The sequence below is a fragment of the Apis dorsata genome, unplaced genomic scaffold, assembly GCF_000469605.1.
Source record: "Apis dorsata unplaced genomic scaffold, Apis dorsata 1.3 scaffold_722, whole genome shotgun sequence".
In the NCBI taxonomy this organism is placed as follows: Eukaryota; Metazoa; Arthropoda; class Insecta; order Hymenoptera; family Apidae; genus Apis; species Apis dorsata.
In genome coordinates this window covers 147,400-168,003 of record NW_006263889.1, presented here as the reverse complement: position 1 = coordinate 168,003, position 20,604 = coordinate 147,400, and the positions used below count along the sequence as shown (strand labels likewise).

Sequence of the window (20,604 nt, the reverse complement as noted above, 5' to 3'; positions counted from 1 at the left end):
ATTTTTTTTATAAATTTAATTAAAATATTCATAGTTATGATTTTACATTAAAACAATCTTTTCTATTATAAAAAAATTATTTTTTTTATTTAATAATATTTACAAATTTAATTAAAATTTTTTAATATATAACTTATTCTTTTTATTATTAATTTTCTTTTTTATTTTATATTTTTAAAAATGTTAAAAAAAAATAGAAATTTTGATATATAACTTAATAAAATATTTTCTATTTTTCTAAATAAATAGTAATAATAATAAATATTTAGAATTCTACATACCTTTTGTTGCGAGAGACATTATGAAATAAAATATTTTATAATTAAAATAAATTTAAAATAGAAAATTCAATAATAAACAAAATATTTCAAATGATATATTAAAAATTAAATGATTGCACGATAATCAAATTTTAAACTGAGTTTATTTCGCTATAGATAGAATAGAAATTACAATATGATCAAAGTTTAAAGATCAAAGTTTCTTTCCTATATTTTACCGAATATAAAAAAAAAATAACCAATGAAAGAAAAAGAAAAATGAAAAGAGAAAAATAAAATATCATTCATTTCATAATATTTCGCAATATATTAAAAGAAATCTTTTTTTCTTTAGGTGGGGATAACTTTAGATATTTACATTAGATAATTCCATATCCACCAGAGAATTTTACATAACTCTCTTATTAGTGAGATATCAAAAATGATTAAATTATTATTATTATATATTATATATCTTCAAGACAGAATATGAGGGAAGAAAATTATTGACATGTATAGAGTATATAAAAAAATAAGTTTCATGATGTAATTCTACATTTTTGGATCGATAGAAATTTATAAACAATTTTTGCACAAAAATAATTTTGTTAAATAGATTTTCAAAACCAGAATTCTTTTTATTGCATTATATAATACTCATTGCAAAATCTCATAGATTGCAAAATCTTTTTATTAAAATATTAAAAAACGAATCCAAAGTAGTTTACGAATTTTCATAAATTATTTTACTCAAAATTTTTATATTTTTTATTGAAATATTATTATAAGTAATATTGTAAATAATATGTAATTGTAAATAATATGCATTATTACAGTATAAATAATATGTAATTGATAAACCAACTAGATATACATTAATTATTATACAAAATATTGGTGAAATATTCAATGAGGAAAACAATCCAAAAGAAATATCAATTTAGAAATATCAAGATATGACTTTCATCAATTAAATCAACAATTTATTGATCAATTAATATTATTATCCTAATGCTCATCAGAGATCAAATCAATATATGATCTATTAAAGAAAGAGTGAAAGAGAAGATGATCATCATCTTATCAATAATAAATCGACCAATAGAAATGAATCAAAGAAAAAAATCGTATACGTGTTCAATTAAAAGATCATACAGCTTCATAAGATTTTTGTATTACACAAGTTGGAACATAAATCGCGTTTTTTAAAACATAAGTTATTTCAAAATCAAAAAAATGATAAAATTTGAAACATTTTATTTTTAATATTTTTGGAGTAGAAATCATTATCATATTCATAAAATCATATTCATGATTTTATGAATAATCTATAAATAATATCTATAAATAAGACAAATAAGATTTAAAAAAATATAAAAATTTGTAATATCGAGTTATATGCTTTTAAAGACGCATGTATTAAAACAATATCCTCAAAGTGATATTTTTGTCCTAAACTACCAAATCAAATATTTTTTACAGTAAATGGAACTTGACTCATGTTTTCTATTTCTCCTGTTAAAACTATCTTAGATTCTCCTAATAAAATACTCTGAAAATAATAATCAATTGTTTTACACGTTTATATATGCGCATATATGAAAACATTTAAGCAATATATGTTAAAAAAAATATGTTGAATATTATAATTTTATGATATAATTTGTGATATAATTTTTTATTAATAAAAAAATATCATATTTAATACATTTTTTCAACATTGGTTTCAACTTGTTCGCGCTCAATCAGCGGCATATGATTAATTTACGATCGCAATTCAATTAAATTACGCGTTTTGTAATTGACTAATATTTTTTATTAAATTTATTAATAAAATCATAACGAAAGTTTTTGTAAAAAAAAACGTTTAAAATTATTTCAAAAATTTCCAGTTAATGAATTAGTTGTTGATGTATGATAATTTCAAATCATATATCATAAATCATAATTAATATATATGTATAACCGCTATTTCCTCAACAATATTAATAAATTTAAAATATTTCAATCTCAACTGCATTAAATTTAGATATTCTATGATTCAAAAAAATCGGAAATATAGAAATAAAATATAAAATAATTCTTGAATCATTGACAAGTTAATTACTTAAGTTAAAACGATACTAAGTATGAAGCTGATATTTCTATTATCATAATTTCAGTTTAAAGATTGTTTTATATCTTATATCATATTCCATGAAGGAATGGTTAAATTCGCTATTATGAAATTTATTTCTAAATATAATGTATACATTTTACATGTTTTCTTTATTACATTCATATATAATTTTTATTTATAATTTTGTTGTTACTTGAATGAATAAATTGGTTGTTTATTCGATTATAAATTGATAATTTGCAATTAAGGCAATCTTTATGATAATTATATATATGATAAATAATTAAGGTTAAAATTATTAAAATTTACACAAGAAAATTATTTTCTAGTTTTAAAATTTAAAATTTTGCAAACTTAAAAGTACAATATTTTTTAGTAAGAAATTAATAATTAATTTTCAATATTGTGTTTCCGACAGTGAGAGAATTAAAAACTACATAATCAAAATTGACATATTTTCTTTGTCTTTTTTCAGTAATGTTGCTCTTGTTATTTATGATGATAAATACTTTTTTGTTTTTACTAACAAATCGAAATTTCCAACGTTCATCTACGAGATGATGTCACTGATATTAAATTCTTTTATTTAATTTAAGATCAATGTATTTCATTAATAATTACAATTTTTATGATTGAATCAAAATAAGATTGTTATACTAAAATGTTGATGAAAAAAGAAAAAAATTTCTTATCTCTATTGATCCAGTTAATAGTAAATTATTTTATTAAACTATATACAATATTATTTATGATATATTTTAAAAATAAATTATGAAATACCAGTCAAGAATATAAATGATCACAATATTAATAAATATCTTAAAAAGCGACTTTTTTATTTATTTCTATAGATAAAATTCCATTTTTTAATAAATATTCAATGAAATTAAATCTTAAGACATGCACGCACGTTTATTGTAATAAATAATTTTATAAATATCAATAAAGTTCTATATCACATATTAAATTCGAATTTATTGTTAGATACACAATTATTATATTAATCAAATATTTTGATCTATTTTAACAAGAAATTTTTATAAGCAAAATGCATTAAAATTGACGAAAATTTATTTGCTTTCGTAAATTCTTAAATAATTTGTACAATTATTTATTACACAATTACACCTATAAAAATAGATGGAATTGAAATTATTATCTTATAAATTAAAATTAAACTAAAATTAAATATGATTTATATGTTTACAGGAGAATAAGAGATACAATACTTTCTTATAAGAAAAATGAGGAATCATTTTATTTTACTCTTCATAAAATGGTTCACTGATGTCTGCTTGGTATGCATATTCTACTCCCTATAAAGTCAATAATTAAAATCAATAATTTTTATAATATTTTTATATTTTATATCAAATTTTTACTTACTTCTTGAAAATGTTTGTGCATTTCCCGTGCAACATGAACTGATGAAAAAACGGCACATAAAGTACGTTTTGTTGGTGGTGTTAAAGCATAATCGATTGCTGTCCAAACACATTCTTTTTCATTAACCTTAATAAAAAAAAGAATTAATATTAATTAATTTGATATTTAATTTGATATTATTTAATATTATATTTATATATTTTTACCTCCATTTTAGTATTCATACTAATAATTGTATTGCTTACAATTTCATCTGTTTTATCTGTTTTTAATATTATTCTTTCACCAAAAATATTAGAATCATAATAAATAATTAAATTTCCTAATGCTACAGGTTCCCATTGATTCTCTTTATTTGTCCTAGTGAGCAAAGTTGCTCTTTTTTCAAAAGTTATGGAGTTTTGATCATCATCATCATCATCATCATCATCATCATCTTCATCTTCATCATCATCATCATCATCATCATCTTCTTCTTCTTCTTCATCTTCTTCTTTTATATCATCTACTGCACCTACTTCCTCACATTCTTCATCTTCATTTTCTTCATCTCCATGTTCTTCTATTATTGGACTATCTTTTACATTTTTTCCCCCTATATTTATATAAAAAATATAATCTTTATTTCAATTGCGATTTTAATAATTAATAATTAATATAAGCAAGCAAAAAGATGATATAAAATAATTATGTTATAAAATTATAAGAATATATAGAATAATATACATATATGTATCTTGATATGTTTTAACTTAAATTAGAGGCAAATTTTTATTTTAATTGATGAACAAAATTTAAATTATGTTTCATATCATACCATTTTATTCAGTATTATAATACTAAATGTAGTTGTACAAGATATGTTATTAATATAAATCATATTCAAAAATCATTAATAAGAAAAAAATTCACACTCATTAATATACATTGACTTAGTAATGAAACTTTATTTATTATAAAATGTAAAATAGTCATAGTTATATATATCTTGCGCTTTTTTTTTTTTTTTTTTTTTTTTTTTTTTGATTAGAAATATAAAAAGTGAAATTAAATATGATTTCATAAAATCACACATATCACAATTAAATTTATAATACATAATATATCAAAAATATTTTTGAAACAAAACTTTTAAAATAACAATAAATTTTTTAGAATTGATCTCTTTACGATCGTCTCTCAAAAAGAAATTCTTAATTCAAAAAACTTAATTCTTAATTGTAGTTTTCTTAAATAGTATTATATTTTATAAGTATAAATAAAGCTAACTTAATATGTTTAATAACAAAATAATACATATTTTGTATAGTATGCATATAACACATAATAGATATACATGTACCATGCAGCCAAAAGCAAGGGTTATAAACTAAGGAAAGCATTATAAACAAGAGACTTTCATCTTATTCCTTACGGCTTTCACTTAGCGTTTGTTGAATTTTGTCAATTGTATCCTTGAATTTTGTTGCCAGTACTGGAGATTTAAATTTAACTGATAAGCTCTCTAAACATGGTTGTTCTTCAGCATGATTCATGCCTGCCCACATCCAAGCACGATCCGACGTGCGAAGTCTACTAAAGGTGATGTCTGGAGTAAGTAAAAAATTACATACTACTTTATAAACTTGATCTCGACGTAATAATAATCTGTAACGATTATATTTTGCATGATGTAAGATTTTCATTTCTCCAACACCTCTTTCTTTCCATTCACGCGTGTCAGAATCGTATCTGTATAATTTAGCTCTTTCACCAAATACTGAAATAAATATGTAACCAATTAAAAACACATTTATTTTTTCTTTATAGGTAATTATTTTAAGTTATACTTTTTTCTTCTTCTTCTTCTCCAGTATGTACTTCAACGATATCAGGCATAGGTATAATAGGCTCGAAATGAGGATCATAATCATGATCATTTTCATCAACTTGATCATCTTCTTCTTCATCCTCATCTTTTTTTTCTACTATAATTTCTTTTGATTTTTCTGTACATTTGTTACTAATTGTATTTGATTTTGAACCAAATACAGCTGTTCCAGCTCCAGCAAAGGAAAAATTTGGATCTATGAAAAAGAAATATAGATATATATATATATATAATAATTTTATTAGTATGTATTTTTAAAAATTTTTAAATTTTATAAAAATGATAATATAAAAAAATATACCTATTTTAAATGCTGACTGAGAACTTTTAGCTGCTAAAGTTGAAAAAGATAAATCCGTCATTGGAAGAAAAGCAACATCACTCTCTTTCTGAGTATCACTTGTTGTAGGTGTTATTGTTTCAAAAGCATTAGTTGTCACAGGATTTGAAATTGTAAAAGATGATGTATTTGTACGTGCACCAGAAAATAAATTATATGAAAATGGTACAGATGTATTAGGAAATACTGAATTGGTAGATTTGACAGATACTTCAAGCGAACCCGTGTTTGTGTTTTCTGAATTAGCTTTTAATGCAGAAGATCCAAAAATAGGTGTAGCACTACCAAGTACAGATGTAATTGTAGTACTTGTAGTTTTTGGTTGAGTATTAAAATTATTTGAAAATACTAATTCAGAATTTGTACAAACATTAATGGAACTAGGTTTAAGTAATGTAGAAGAATCTTTTTTTGATATTCCGCCAAAAATATTTTTTCCTGTATTGTCTAATTTAGCCATTCCAAATATAGATGATGTGGGTATTGTAGATGTTGATGTCATAAAAGAAAAAGATGTAGCACAAGTAGTCGATGTTACTTGAGTTTGTGAAGTAATAGGACTACAAATTTTTAAATTTTCAGATATTGAAATATTTTGTTTATCTATCATAGATTTCTGTATTTCATTAGACGAAATTTGAGGCATTATAAAAGAAAATCCTGTTTTTTTATCACTTGATGTAATAGAATCAACATTTCCGAAAGATATAGTTGATGTAGTTGTAGAAATAGAATTTGTTGTAAATTGTAATGTGTTTGTACCATATAAGTTAGGTTTAAAAATAGAAGAAACAATTGTACTAGTACTTGAAATAGGAGTTTGAACAGTTGTAACTTCATTAGATGCAGTACTGAATATAGTAGATTTTGGAAGGAATTGCATTGTAGACGTAGTTAGAGATTTTCGATCTTCTGCAGATATCTTTGATGTTTTTTCAGAACTTTCATCTGTGAATAATGATAGCTTTGATTCTTTACAACCTCTACATCCAGGACAATCTGGTTTTTGTTTGTATGCATAAAAATTTTTTGGAAGTTGTAATTTTAACGCAGCTTGTTTTTCTTCAGGTGTTACTTTCATCTCATATACAACTTCAATATCTTGTACAGAAGATACTTCGGTAAATGTTTCTATTTTTGTATCATTTGTTTTTTCAATAGGTGGAAGTGCTTTTTTTGATTCGTCAATTATTTCTTTAAAATTATTTGCAATGTCAGATGTTTTAAAGCGACATGCAAAAAGAGTAGGTTCTATTTCTCCTTCACTATAATCAGCAGCATTCCATATCCATGTTCTTTCATCTTTCGAATTTAATTCAAAATTTGGAAGTACAAAATGATTTAAACATAATTTTAATATTTGTTCTCGTCTCATTACTAGTCTCAGCTTGCCTGTTTCGTTATGTCGTAATAATTTTATATCTCCTATACCACGTTCTTTCCATTCATTTGCAGGTTTATTATATCTAAATAATTTTGCTCTATGACTATAAAGAACTTCTTCTTCTTCTTCGCCTGTTTTAACTTCGATTTTATCTGGTAATGGAATTGTTGGTGAAAAATGAATATCATCATTTTCCACTATTTCTTCCTCGCTATTTTCTTCGCCACCAGATTTTGTTGGAGATGATTTAGTCACAAAATTGAATCCAAACGATTTTCCTGGGGTTCCAAAAACAAATTTTGCATTTGATGCATCTGTTTTTGCATCAGATTTTGTAGCTACTGAAGATGCAGATTTAGAAACATCATTAGAAGTAGGTAAACGAAATGAAAATACATTTGAACCCTTTTTAGTCGTATCTTGCGGAATACCAAAAGTAAACGTAGATGTACCAGAAGAACTTGAATTTATCTGAAAACCATCAATTTTTGGTTTTGGTGGAAGAGATGGATCTTTTGGTGAATCACATGTGACGCAATAATTACTTTCAGCTGCATTAAATATATTACAACATTTACATTTCCATGAACCAGTAGATGGTTTAGACATTTGCGAAAGAGATATTTGATTAGAAGGAATGTTTGAAATAATCGATTCATCAGATTCAGAAAAACGTGATTTTTCGCAAGCTATACATTTTATATCTGATACATTATTTCTTATGTAACAACCATTACATTCCCATGAACCTTCTGGTGGTTTGAACATTTCAGATAAAGAATTCTCTGATTTGTGTGTTTGTACAACTTGAATACTTTCTAGTTTTGTTAAATTTTCAGCGATAATACAATCTTTTACCATCTTTTGCTGATTACTGGTAATTATATTGTAAAATTGAGATGCCTGATTGGAAGTTTTAAATGTTGCTGCAAACATTCCTGTTTTATTATCTGATCCACAATACATATTCCAATTGACTACTGTACTATTACTTTTGTAAGTAAATAACATTTTAGCAAAAACATTGTAATTATAAAAAATTTTTAAATTATTTTCGTCTATCATTAATAAACGAATTTTATTTGTTTTTGAATTCCATAAAATCTTCATTTGTCCAATAGCTCTATTTTCCCATTGTTTATTATCATTATTATAATATTGAAGACTAATTTTTGCATTAAATAAAACTTCTTCATATTCAGTTTGTAAAGCAGATTTCTCAGTATCTTGAATACCAGCTATAGTAGATGTTGAAACACTTGCACCTGGTGCAGGAGCATGAGGTCTTCTAAGTGAAAACTGAGAAGTATTAGTAGAAATATTTTCATTAGTACTAGCAATATTGTTGGATTGAGAAGACAAAATCGATGTGCTATGAATACTACTTGGTACTGTTGATATTGTTGTAGTTGTAGCTGATTGTAAAGGTGAATTTGTTTTTGTAAATGAAAATGTAAACTGTGATGTGGTTGTTGTTCCTATGGTCGTGCTTTTTTGTGTTGTAGTTATAAAGTTTTCTGCATTTGTAACAGTTTTGTTAAATGTGAAACCAGCAAAAGGACTAATTTCTGATTTAGTAGAAATTTTTGAAGATTCTGTAGTAATTGCTTTTTGAATAATTGGTGTTGATGAAAATGAAAATCCACCAATAACTGTTGGAGTTATATTATTTTGTAATTTTTCTGATATAATAGAATCTGTAGATGCAGTCACATCAATAGATTTTTGAATAGTTTGTCCAGAAATAAATAATGGTGTTTGTTCTGTAATTTTCTGTTCTGATTTTGTTTTTTCTGTTTTTTTACTTATTACAATATTGTCTTTATTTGATGTCTTATCAACATTTTCAATTTTTACTTTTTCAAAAGTAAGATTCGCTTTAGCTTTATCAAAATGTTCCTTGAAGGAAATACCTTCTTCCACAGTTTTGAATCTAATACAAAACTTCTCTAATTTTAATTCTCCATCTGCAAAATCATGTGCAACCCAAAACCATGCCTTTTCATTATTTGATTTAGCAGTTAATTCCATATCTGGTACAAGATAATGATTTGCACATACTTTTAATACTTGTTCCCTGCGCATAAGTAAACGAACTTTTCCTTCTTCGTTCTTTAATAGTTTAACATTACCTATACCACGTTCTTTCCATTCATTATCTACAAAACGATAAAGTTTAGCTCTTGCACAAAATAGTGTTTCTTGCCCTTCTTCTCCAGTAGTAACTTTAATTTCTGCAGGTAATGGTATAACAGGAACAAAATCTGGTATTGGATCATGTTCATGATCTGAACTATTTGAAGATCCCGTTGAACAAATGGTAGTGTTTTGTTTTGATGTTTCTGATGTAGAAAGATTTGCTGGAGTAGTTGTAAAAGTATTTGATAAAGGAGGTAAATTTACTGTTGTTGGTATAGTGGCTTGAGAAGGCATAGAAATTTGATAACAATGTGGAGCAGATTGTTCTGTAATGACTGGTGTAGAAGAATTTCCTTGTCTGAAATGTGGAGGAATTGTTACGCTAAGTGTTGGTTGTACAATCGGTACTGTAGTTGGAAGTGTATCAGAAGTGGTAATGGCAACATTGACTGGTGGAATTTTATTTACAAGAGTATCTTTTATGGTTGGCTCTGGTTTAGATGTTTCTAATTTTTGCAATGGAATTTGCAATGGTTGATTTGTTGGTGGCATAAACAAACTTTGTTGAAGAATATTTTCAGGTATTTTTGATCTTGTATTAGGATATAAAACTGGCATTGAATAAATATTTGGAGGATATAGAGAAGGAATAGCTTGCGCATTTGGATCATTAAATGACATTCCTGTTGGATAATATCCTTGAAAAGTAGTTGAAGGATATACTAAATGAGAATATGGGTGTCTGTGAGAAGATTGAAACATATTTCCAGATATTGAAGATGCACCTGATTGATTTGCATTGTAATTCAAATCATTATAATCATCTTCACTTAAAATACATAAATCTTCTTCTAAATTGGGATTAACATTAACTGTTTGAGTACGTTGTTTCTGAATTTCTTTTCGTAATTCTGTCATTTCTTTTGCAAGTCTTTCCACTATTTCCATTACTGTTTTATTTAATTCCAATATAGTTTTAGTTTGCTCTGCTATCGACTGTATCATATTATCTTTTGAATGAATCATTTGATTTATGGCACGAATTTGAGCATCAAGTCGTTCAGGACTTGGACGTGCTTCAGAACGATTCCGTGATAAATCCAATATATCTTGATGTTGTAGTTTATAAGGAGTACTAGATTGTTTTGGTGTACGATGAATATTTTTTTGTGGTGTACTCAAGACATTAACTGAAGCATTTAATCCCGTTAATGTTGGTAATGCTATTTTTGTAACTGCTTGATCAACAGCACTATGAGCAGATGAATAACTTTCATCCGACATACCATCGCATTCATTTCTACTTAAATCACCTCGTGATAAATCTGGATCAATTCTTTTCAATTTATTTTCAATATCGGCAATATATGTAGAAAGTTCAGAATTCAAAGGATGTTTTGGATTTGTTTCTGGACTACGCAAGCGATCCAATGTTAAATAGAAACATTCCCTTGCTTTTGAAAGCATAATTATATGTTGTGATCTCATTTCAGATGTTAAATTTTCCTTAGGTATAGAACTTATAATTTCATCTGCAAGTTTTTCATACATTTGACCTTGTTGAAATGATGCTTCTGGACACTTTAATGCTTGTAGAGCATTTATCGCTTTTTCATATTGTTTGCTACGTACGAATCGTTGAGCTAAAAGCAATTTACCTTCTTCTAAAGCTTTAATTAATTCTGCATTATTCATATCTTTTCCTTGATAATTAAAAAATTTGGAATTAGTTACACGAATAACTTGATTATTTTGTAATCTTTCAAGAAGCGGAATTGCAGCTGACCAATACATTTCAGATCGTGCTTCTAAATATGGTATATCACTATTTTCTTGATTTATTTCTTTTAGTGTTTCTGCCCTATGATGAAATATTCTTGCTAAATGAACTAAAAGAACAGGATGTAACCCATGATTTCCTAAACAACGAACTACTTCTAAACCTCTTTGTAGTTCTAATCTCAATTCTCCAAGATCATCATCAAGTGGCTTTTGTTTATCCATAGAATATACTTTATAAGCATATGACCACCACTGTTCTTGTGCACAAGTACAAAGTGTATTAGTAAGATCTGCTGGTAATGTAGGTAATTTTTCAGGATTCAAAAGTCCACCATGTTGTTCTTCAATTATTGAAGAAGTACAGATAGCAGCATTTAAAAATGCATCAATATCAAGACGACTTAAACTATCAGGAGCTGCTTGATGCAAATTATAAACAGAAAATTGTAATTCACAAAAGACATGTGATGTTTGATTTGGATGAAGCCCATTATCTTTATTTTGTGAACCTTGAGGCCGAGCTCTTAAACCAAGCCAAACTTGATGATGTAATGAATCTGGCCACGCTTCTTCAGATATTTCATCAAATCGTTTTAATTCATTATACGAACATAGACGTAAAGGTGGATTTGAAATTAAAGAATTTGTGAAAAATGATGTTTTTTTACCATCTTGATATAATCGTCCAATAAATATTCTTTGATATATTCGTTCTCGCCATGAACTTGTACAAAATTTATCAATTTTATCTAGCAATTTTTTAGTATTATCTCGAGCATAATCTTGAAGTACATGACCAGCTTGGCTACACCTATATGATCCTTCTCTGTACCATATATGTATTTGATTCTTGAATCTGTCCTTCAAATGCATAGTCCAAACAGCAGTAGGATCTATAGGTGTTATATGTAATGCAGTCAACAAAAGAGGTCCACATAATCTTCCTGCTTCAGACCAACTGTCTTCTCCAGCTTTAATTTTTCGTAAAATTAAACACGCTAAATGAAAATGTAACTGACCCCACATATGTAATAACATGTGTTCAATAAAAGCAGGATGATTAGAAAAATTTTTTGATTTAAATTCAAATAAACTTTGATCAAAACTGCAATATAAAAAAATATTTAATTTAATAATATTAAATACAATAAATAAAATTTATATCACATATATATACTTACTTAAATACTGCTTGTGTAACATCAGTTATACTTTTTTTAATAATGTTACCTTGTTCTTTAAGGCAAAGTGCTGCATATCTTTCTAACACCGAAATATAAAATATCCAAAATGTCCAATCTGATTGTTTATTTTCTTTACATTTCATAAGTAATTCACTTAATGATTGATACCAAATGATATTATTTCTGTGACTATGTGTTGCTTCTATTCCAGCAGCTTTATTATATGCATCTTCAAGTCTATGATTTTCTATATAATGCTTGAGCAACTTAACTTGTAAATTCACATCTGTTTGTCTTACTGATAATTCAGCTAAAAATAATTTTGTTGAAACAAGTAAATTTTATTAAATTATATGAAATAATATAAATCTAAAATGAAAAATATATTACGTACATATGATAAGTTTTTCTAAATCATCATCATTACCATTTGGTTTTTCTAAAGTTATTAATTTTTCCTTTAACTCAAAAACTATTGGATGATGTGGAAATTTTTTATCAGCTCTTTCTACTAAATGTTTTATTTTATCATTTGCTATATTGATATCCATATTTGATAATAACTCACATACTGAAAAATATTATTTAAATAAAATATAAAATAAATATAAAATATTTAAAATAAATTATACCTTTTAAAAGAAGATCATCTTGCTTTGGTTCTAATTCAAGGGATATTTTATATTGTGTAAAGGCTGCTTCCTTTTGTCCCAAACCTTCGAGAGCTTGTCCTAATAATTTATGAGCCCCTGCAGATTTATCTCTTATTTCTAAATAATTAGAGACATACTTTTTTGCAGATTCATTGTCTCCCACTTGATAATATAACTTTGCAATATTATAACATCGAAGTTTTTTCTTGAAATTAAAATAAAAATCTTAGACATATATAAAATTAATAATATAAATTTTTATATTATTAATTAATTTAATCATAAATATAAAAACAAAAATAAATAGAGATAGATATGTTAATATAAATAAACATTATTATAACTATTAATAAAATATTTAATTATAAAATATTTTTTAAAGGAATATAAAATAAAATAAAAATTTGTTCTGCAAAATAATAATTTTTTTTCTATTTTATTCTTAAAATATTCTTAAAAAATAGCTAAATTATTATATAGAGGTTAATGCATGTGCATATATTTATTCTTTTCACAATCAAGTCAAGGTCTTTAATACTATACACTTGACATAAAATATAAATTTAAAAAAATAAAAAATTAATATGTATATAAAATTCATTTAAAATAAAAATTATAATTTAAAAAAATTATTATATATAATATAAAAAATTAACAAAGATTATTTAGATAATGTTTAATAATATGGATTTTTTTCTTGAAAAATAACCTTACCTCCTCTGAACTTTTAAGTTTAATAAAAATATCTTTCACATGTCGATCAACATCTTTTTTCGATCGAAACATTTTTAGAAGGTAATACAAAACGTTTTCTAATAATCACTAAAACAATTAATAAACAGTATTCAATTAAAATGAAATTAGAAATACCGTTATTTATAACGAACTCCACGATAAAACTTTCTCCCATAGTACAAATTGCTTTCAAACGGTCTGCATCCAAATCTGAAAACCCAAGTAAGTGCTGCCCTCTGATATGTTTTTAAATTGTTTAAAATATACCTTTTCACAATAAATATTTAAAATATCATAATTCCTTTCCAAAATTAAATAAAATATTTTAAATTTGATATATCAGCTTAAAATTGTTATTTATAAAAATTATTATTACATCACTTATCGCAATCAATATGAAGTTATTAACAAAATTTAAAATAGAAAACAGACAGCCAATATAAAAGTGGAAAATTGTGTAAAATTATACAAAATATAGTAGACAATCTTTATTTCTTTTGTTAATATATAATGATTTTCAAAGAATATTTAATATGCATTGTTTATAATTTATATATATTTTGTTTACTTTTATAAAATACAGAAGCAATGATATTGTAATTTTATAACATTTTATAAGAAAAACGAAAATTATAATAGTAATTATAATAGTACACAAAATGAATATAAATAAAATATTGTACAATTGCATTACCTTCATTTTTAAATTAATACAAATGTTATACATAAAAAAAATATTTTTAAAATTATATGTAAAATATTTTATTCGAATTAAATACAAAAATAATGTAGATATATTATATCATAGTAAAAATTTTTTGGTAGTTTCTAAACCATATGATATGTATATTAATAGTAATAATCATGAAAAAAAAGTATGACAAAAATGTTTTTAAATTAAAAATAATATTTATTAGTTTTATAAACATTAAAATTTTTAGGATACACTGCAATTTGAATTAAAAAAAATTGTACCAAAATTAGTAAATCCAAAATTATTTCATGAATTTCATTTTGTACATAGATTAGATTATGTGACAAGTGGTGTAATATGTATTGCATTAAATAAAAAAGCAGCTCAAATTGCTTCTAATGCATTTGAAGCAAGAACAGCTAAAAAATTTTATTTAGCATTACTTCATGGACATATTGATGAACCTTATCTTATTATAAATAAAGCAATTGGTAATCAAATCAAGATAATATCTATTTATTTATTTATTATTTATTATAACAACATTATTTTTTTAGGAATTGATATTAGAGAAAAAAAAGGAAATCATAAAATGTGTGTCAGTGATAGCATCTTTTGTGAGAAACCGAAAAAATCTTATACAATTCTTATGGTATTAGAAAGAGGTTTTAGAAATGGAAAACCAGCTACTAAAGTATTATTATGTCCTAGTACAGGTAGAAGACATCAACTAAGAGTACATTGTTCATACATTGGTCATACTGTAATTGGTGATTATACATATAGTGAACGAAAAGATATAGAACCTTATAGAACATTTTTACATTCCTTCAGGTATTATATATATAGAAAAATTATTTAAAAAATGTTTATTTATATTTTAAAATATTTTATTTTATAATTTTTTAAAGGTTAATATTAAATAATGACATTGAAAATTTAGATATAAGAAGTATGGATCCATTTGTAGCTTCTGATCCAAGAAATCAATGGTCTCCAACAAATATTGCTAGAATATTAGATGAAAATGTATTTTCTGATATTTCCAAACTTATGTAATTAAACACAACATTAAAAATTTATTTCAATTTATTTTATTCAATCTAATGCTTTAATCCCACATCCTTGTATTTCAAATGGAATAATTAGTTCTGGTAAATTTGATGATAATTTAATGCAAGCATATCTTAAAGAATCTATTCTATAAAATTGTATAGAAGTAGTTATCATACTTAACCATGTTGTTCCTAATGTTGGTCGTACATTTAAATTATCATTAAGTACATTATTATATACATCTGTTGTTACCTATATATATATATATATATATGTATAATTTTTGTAAAATATTTGTGCAATTATATTATTAGTTATTACATAAACATATTATTTTTTTTACCTGATTGATACAAACAACACAAATATTATTTTTACATAACTTGTGTAATTGTTGTCCAATTATTCTTAAACTTTTTGCTCTATTATTAGATTCATCTTTCCAATCTTCTACTCTATATGGAGCAGCAATTGAATCTATAACTATTAATCCTATCTTTTGTACAGATATTAATGTTGGAATTCTATGAAGTAAACATATTTCCAATTCTTCCTATAAAAATAAAAAACTATAAAATAAAAAACCTATAAAAATAAAAATATAATATTAACAATTGAATTAATTTAATAAATAATAATACTTACAATAGTAGAAATATGTTCTACAAATACTAAGTCACCATTTATTCCATGTTTTTTAGTAATTTCCAATTTTTGTATCAATTCTTGTAATCTTCTTGATGGAAATATAGATTCAGTACAAATATATATTGCACCTATAATTAATTAAATATATTTGAAGAAAAATATTTTAAAAAAATGCTTATAATCTTATAAAAAATTCAATTTGTAAAATACCAGCAGCAAGACCACCCTCTGTTTTAGGTAATTGAACTGTTAAACATAATTGTAAAGCTAATTGTGTTTTTCCTGTACTTGCAGCTCCATAAATTTGTGTAATCCCACGATTAGTTATACCACCTTCAAGTAATGTATCAAATTTCGAACAACCAGTTGTAAGAAATTGTTCATATTCTTTTATTATTTTAGCATTAACTGATATGATAAATCAAAATGAATAACATATTTTATTAATATTATAATATAAAAAATAATAAAATTTTAATACCAAAATAATTTTCCATTATTCTTTTTTTATTTCAAAAACATTTCTTAGATAATTTTATTTTTTTAATGATATAAATACAGACTAAATATAAAATTAATCTATACTTAATTCAGTGCATTTTTGTTATATACATATTCCGAGTGCTTCCGAACCATTACCATTTTTGAGTCACATGCGATATTATCGATAAGAAAAATTGACATTTTCGATTAAATTTCTGTAAAAATTTTCGAATAAATATGATTTTGCATTGATTTTGATTTGCATATGATTTTGATATGATTTGATTTTGATATGAATGGAAATTGTATAAAATTTAATGTACTTAATTTTTAAGCTGCAATATTAATTAGATCTTAGTCATTAATATTATATTATAATTATTTTAAATAACCTATTTCATATTTTGTCTATGATATAAATTTAATTATCTATTCATTTAATCATTTATAAATATAAAAAATTCTATTATAATTATAAACAAAATAGATGTTAAAGATTCTTGAAAACAAAAAAAAAAATTAAAATAAATTTTTTAAATTATTTATATTATATACATATTTTATTTAATATATAATAAAATACAAGAATAGAATATTCTTAATTTTATTAAAAATTGTAAGACAAACATATTTCTATTTTTTAAAATTTTTTATAATTAAAATATAAAACATCAAATTAATTATATATAATTTTATTGTATTTCAAATTTTTGAAAATATTTTCTAATAATACTTAAATTATTTCTTCTTTAGTACTTTTTCTTTCCTTTTTTTAATATGCTTTTTTATTTTAGTTTTTCTTTTTTCAGCCTGTTGTTCTTTTACTGCTTTTTTTCGTGCCTATAATTAAATATATATTTAAATATATGTTTTACATATGTATATATAATATCATATATATATATATATATAAGTATATTATATAAGCAATTATATTATCTTACCTTTTTACTATCTGGACTCTCATGTCGAGGTCGAGCTGAATTAACGAACTTTGATTCATTTTGTATATCTTCTTCTTCACTATCTTCAGAATTATTACTTTTCTCAGATAAATTATCTTTTTCTTCTATATTATTTATTTTTTTAGATCTTTCATTAAGAATTTCAGGAGTATCAATAGGTTTAGATAAATCTGATTTTAAACCAACAAGAGTTTTATATATCAAATCTCCTTTTCCTGTTTTTGCAAGTTTAATATCACGCTCAATATCAATTACCTAAACATTTTGTTAAAAGTGTACTTATGAAATTTGATTAGAACTCTTATTATACTCTTGAATATTCAGATATTTATTTAATATAATTTATATTTATTATAATTTGAATTTTTTTCGATATTATGAATATGAATAAATAACTTTTATTAGAATACTTAAAAATATCCAAGTATTTAAATTTTGAAATTAAATTTGAATTATAAATTATTATTATAATAAATAATTCAAATTTTTAAATACTGTGATATAATATTTCAACAAGCATTCTAAATTGAATGAGTCTCTCAATATCCGTTAATTTAAATAAATAATAAAAATTTTAAACATAAATAATATAAACTTTAAATATATATATATATAATATATTGTATATATTATGTATATACAATATTTAATGATATATATAATTATATATTTATAGCGATATATATATTTATATGTATACTTTTATATTACCTGACTTAAGTTTTGTGGAATATAAACTTGCTTAAATACTTGTTCTTCTATTTGCTGTTCAGGATCAATACATTGATCACTTTGCTGTGTCATTTGTTCTGATATTGTATCTAAATACTTATCCATATTTTCTTCAGTTATTGTTGGATCTGTTATAAAATTAAATAATGCCTTAACAGTCATCACAGCTACTTCATTTTTCTTAAAAAATTCTATAAAAAAAATTAAATCATATTGTTTATTAATTCTAAAATTTTTGAAACATTTAATAATATTATCATAAAAAATTTTTATCATTAATTACCAGTTATATTTGTACAATCTTTTCTAAGAAATTCAAGTGCCATAGGATGATCATGTTCAACTGCTTGTGATACATCTATTATTATAATAGATCCATTATGATATAACATATTATATTCACTTAAATCAGCATGAACAAGTTTACATTTATTATATAGTTTCCACATTATTTCAATACATTCTCTATATAATTTTCTTGATTTAGAAGCAGTTAAAACAACATCTTTTAATTTTGATGATGGCCAACCATTAGTACCTATGAAATCCATTAATAGTACATGACTACGTAGTAAAATTGGTTTTGGAGCATTTACATCTCCTTGTTGAAGACGTATTAAATTTCTAAATTCTTTCTCTGCCCATGTTCGTACCATCTTTCGTGGATTATGACGACAATATCCATGACGAAAACGAAATTCTCCAGTGACATATTTATCTCTATCCTTAAAATGTAAAATTGATGTTTTATATATTTTTATTGCAAATTCTATTCCTGTTTTTGATATTGCATGATAAACATTAGCTTCTTTTCCAGTTGAAATACATCCATTAATTTCTGCAATTATACCCTGATTTAAAAGTTTAAATAGTATCATTCTTGTACGAGGATCTAAAACTTGTTCAACAGTTGCACGATCATGTTTGTCTTTTGTTCTAAACCTATCTTTTTCTACACGTTTATCATTTTCAATAAGAAGATTTGCTGCATGTTCTGGTAAAATGGGACCTTCGTATTTTTCAATATTAATTTTATTAGCATAACGACGAAATAATTTATCTAATGGCTGATAATTAGTAATTTTATCAGATATATTTTGTGCATTAATATTTTGTATTTGAATATTTTTGACAATATTTTTTGAAGCAGTTCCATTTTGAATAAAATCTTCATTCCAACTAAAATCGTCATTATCTAAATTATCATTGTCATCATCTTCCTCTTTTTCATTATTTGAAATATACAATTTATGAATATTTTTGGATAGTTCACAATGAAATGATGGTTGTCTTTCACACATTTTTAATCTATAAGTAATATCATAAAATTAAAATTTATATAAATCATTAAAGAAGATATAATTAATAATTTAATTATATTATAAATATATACGTATACATTTTATAAAATATATATGTATACATTTATATATATACATATTTTATATATATATATACTTTGTCTCAGTTTCATCAGTTTCACTGAATTGTCCTTCTTCATTATATTCATGCATAGTAAAATTTTATTTCTTTATATTAACTTTATTTTAAAGATTAACAAATATATAAGAAATATATATCATATTTTTTTAAACTATAGATTAAATTACGTTGCATGTTACTATTTACATATATTAAGGCGTATTTCAAATTATAATAATAATAATAATATAAAAAATAAAAAATTTACTTTAATACATATATGTCTCGTTATATAATATTATATGTATATTTAAACATTACCAAATATTATCAAATATTTGTTATTTAATAATATATTTTCTAATAATTTTTTATTATTTTAAATCATCACGTTTTAAGCAAATTAGAACTATGCTCTCTATTGTCTTTATTATCTATGATTAATGTATAAAAAAATGTATTTTGTTTACATGTACCATTATTTAAATTGTAAAATCGTGAATAATGATAAAAAGTAATGATTATATTTTTAATAATTAAATAATATATAATAATAAAAATTTATGTATGATATAATACAACCAAATATAATGTAAAGTATCCATACTTCTAATAAATATATTAAGTTATAAATTATAAAAGAAAGACATAAGATATACAAAAGAAAAATATCTTCTAAAATAATTTATATTCTTTCATATAGTTTATTATAATTTATTATATTCTTTTATAAATATAAGTAATTATAAATA

The 20,604-nt window shown here is 23.5% G+C and overlaps 5 protein-coding genes across 6 annotated transcripts in view; 1 reads left to right on the top strand and 4 right to left on the bottom strand.

Annotated features, from left to right (window-relative positions):
* The window catches only part of LOC102677999 (3-ketoacyl-CoA thiolase, mitochondrial), a 2,836-nt gene extending 2,452 nt beyond the window's left edge, over positions 1–384 (bottom strand). Inside the window, exon 1 of the mRNA XM_006622550.2 lies at positions 282–384. Coding sequence (XP_006622613.1) covers positions 282–300 — 19 coding nt within the window. The 5' untranslated portion in view covers positions 301–384. The remainder of the gene's footprint in view (positions 1–281) is intronic.
* A 3,168-nt stretch (positions 385–3,552) lies between these two features.
* On the bottom strand, positions 3,553–14,077 carry LOC102677766 (E3 SUMO-protein ligase RanBP2-like). 2 transcript variants are annotated; one of them, XM_006622549.2, is made up of 10 exons: positions 13,832–14,077; positions 13,097–13,322; positions 12,892–13,035; positions 12,462–12,774; positions 5,937–12,385; positions 5,595–5,831; positions 5,180–5,524; positions 3,972–4,360; positions 3,766–3,891; positions 3,553–3,695 (listed from the first exon to the last, which is right to left on the bottom strand). In XM_006622549.2, the coding sequence occupies exons 1-10, from the start codon at positions 13,901–13,903 to the stop codon at positions 3,642–3,644; spliced, it is 8,355 nt and encodes a 2,784-aa protein (XP_006622612.1). In that variant the 5' UTR covers positions 13,904–14,077; the 3' UTR covers positions 3,553–3,641. The 2 variants fall into 2 exon arrangements, with proteins under 2 accessions (XP_006622612.1, XP_006622611.1); XM_006622548.2 differs by having other exon boundaries at positions 12,859–13,035; positions 13,832–14,076.
* Positions 14,078–14,511: 434 nt separating this feature from the next.
* Positions 14,512–15,638, top strand: LOC102680189 (RNA pseudouridylate synthase domain-containing protein 1-like). Its single transcript, XM_031513741.1, has 4 exons — positions 14,512–14,727; positions 14,794–15,037; positions 15,104–15,380; positions 15,458–15,638. Exons 1-4 carry the CDS (start codon positions 14,512–14,514, stop codon positions 15,603–15,605), a joined length of 885 nt encoding a protein of 294 aa, XP_031369601.1. The 3' UTR covers positions 15,606–15,638.
* LOC102677639 (DNA repair protein XRCC3-like) lies at positions 15,618–16,916 on the bottom strand. The gene is made up of 5 exons (XM_006622547.2): positions 16,732–16,916; positions 16,461–16,658; positions 16,248–16,378; positions 15,946–16,155; positions 15,618–15,854 (listed from the first exon to the last, which is right to left on the bottom strand). Exons 1-5 carry the CDS (start codon positions 16,745–16,747, stop codon positions 15,645–15,647), a joined length of 765 nt encoding a protein of 254 aa, XP_006622610.1. The 5' UTR covers positions 16,748–16,916; the 3' UTR covers positions 15,618–15,644.
* Positions 16,917–17,435: 519 nt separating this feature from the next.
* On the bottom strand, positions 17,436–20,035 carry LOC102677500 (serine/threonine-protein kinase RIO1). The gene is made up of 5 exons (XM_006622546.2): positions 19,889–20,035; positions 18,714–19,738; positions 18,410–18,621; positions 17,678–17,953; positions 17,436–17,573 (listed from the first exon to the last, which is right to left on the bottom strand). Exons 1-5 carry the CDS (start codon positions 19,942–19,944, stop codon positions 17,472–17,474), a joined length of 1,671 nt encoding a protein of 556 aa, XP_006622609.1. The 5' UTR covers positions 19,945–20,035; the 3' UTR covers positions 17,436–17,471.
* Between the last annotated feature and the right edge of the window lie 569 nt (positions 20,036–20,604).

Bases quoted from the DNA above. Each gene is read 5' to 3' on its own strand.
- LOC102677766 (XM_006622548.2), bottom strand. From the start codon at position 13,903: ATGTTTCGATCGAAAAAAGATGTTGATCGACATGTGAAAGATATTTTT. The intron at 5,525-5,594 runs GTATAACTTAAA...TATTTATTTCAG, and splicing joins AGAAGAAGAAGAAGAAAAAA to TATTTGGTGAAAGAGCTAAA. The intron at 3,892-3,971 runs GTAAAAATATAT...TTTTTTATTAAG, and splicing joins GTATGAATACTAAAATGGAG to GTTAATGAAAAAGAATGTGT.
- LOC102680189 (XM_031513741.1), top strand. From the start codon at position 14,512: ATGAATATAAATAAAATATTGTACAATTGCATTACCTTCATTTTTAAA. The intron at 14,728-14,793 runs GTATGACAAAAA...TAAAATTTTTAG, and splicing joins GTAATAATCATGAAAAAAAA to GATACACTGCAATTTGAATT. The intron at 15,381-15,457 runs GTATTATATATA...AATTTTTTAAAG, and splicing joins ACATTTTTACATTCCTTCAG to GTTAATATTAAATAATGACA.
- LOC102677639 (XM_006622547.2), bottom strand. The intron at 16,156-16,247 runs GTAAGTATTATT...TTATTTTTATAG, and splicing joins TAGAACATATTTCTACTATT to GAAGAATTGGAAATATGTTT. The intron at 15,855-15,945 runs GTAAAAAAAATA...ATATATATATAG, and splicing joins GTGTTGTTTGTATCAATCAG to GTAACAACAGATGTATATAA.
- LOC102677500 (XM_006622546.2), bottom strand. From the start codon at position 19,944: ATGCATGAATATAATGAAGAAGGACAATTCAGTGAAACTGATGAAACT. The intron at 18,622-18,713 runs GTAATTAATGAT...TTTTTTTTATAG, and splicing joins AGATTGTACAAATATAACTG to AATTTTTTAAGAAAAATGAA. The intron at 17,954-18,409 runs GTAATATAAAAG...CAAAATGTTTAG, and splicing joins TTCCACAAAACTTAAGTCAG to GTAATTGATATTGAGCGTGA.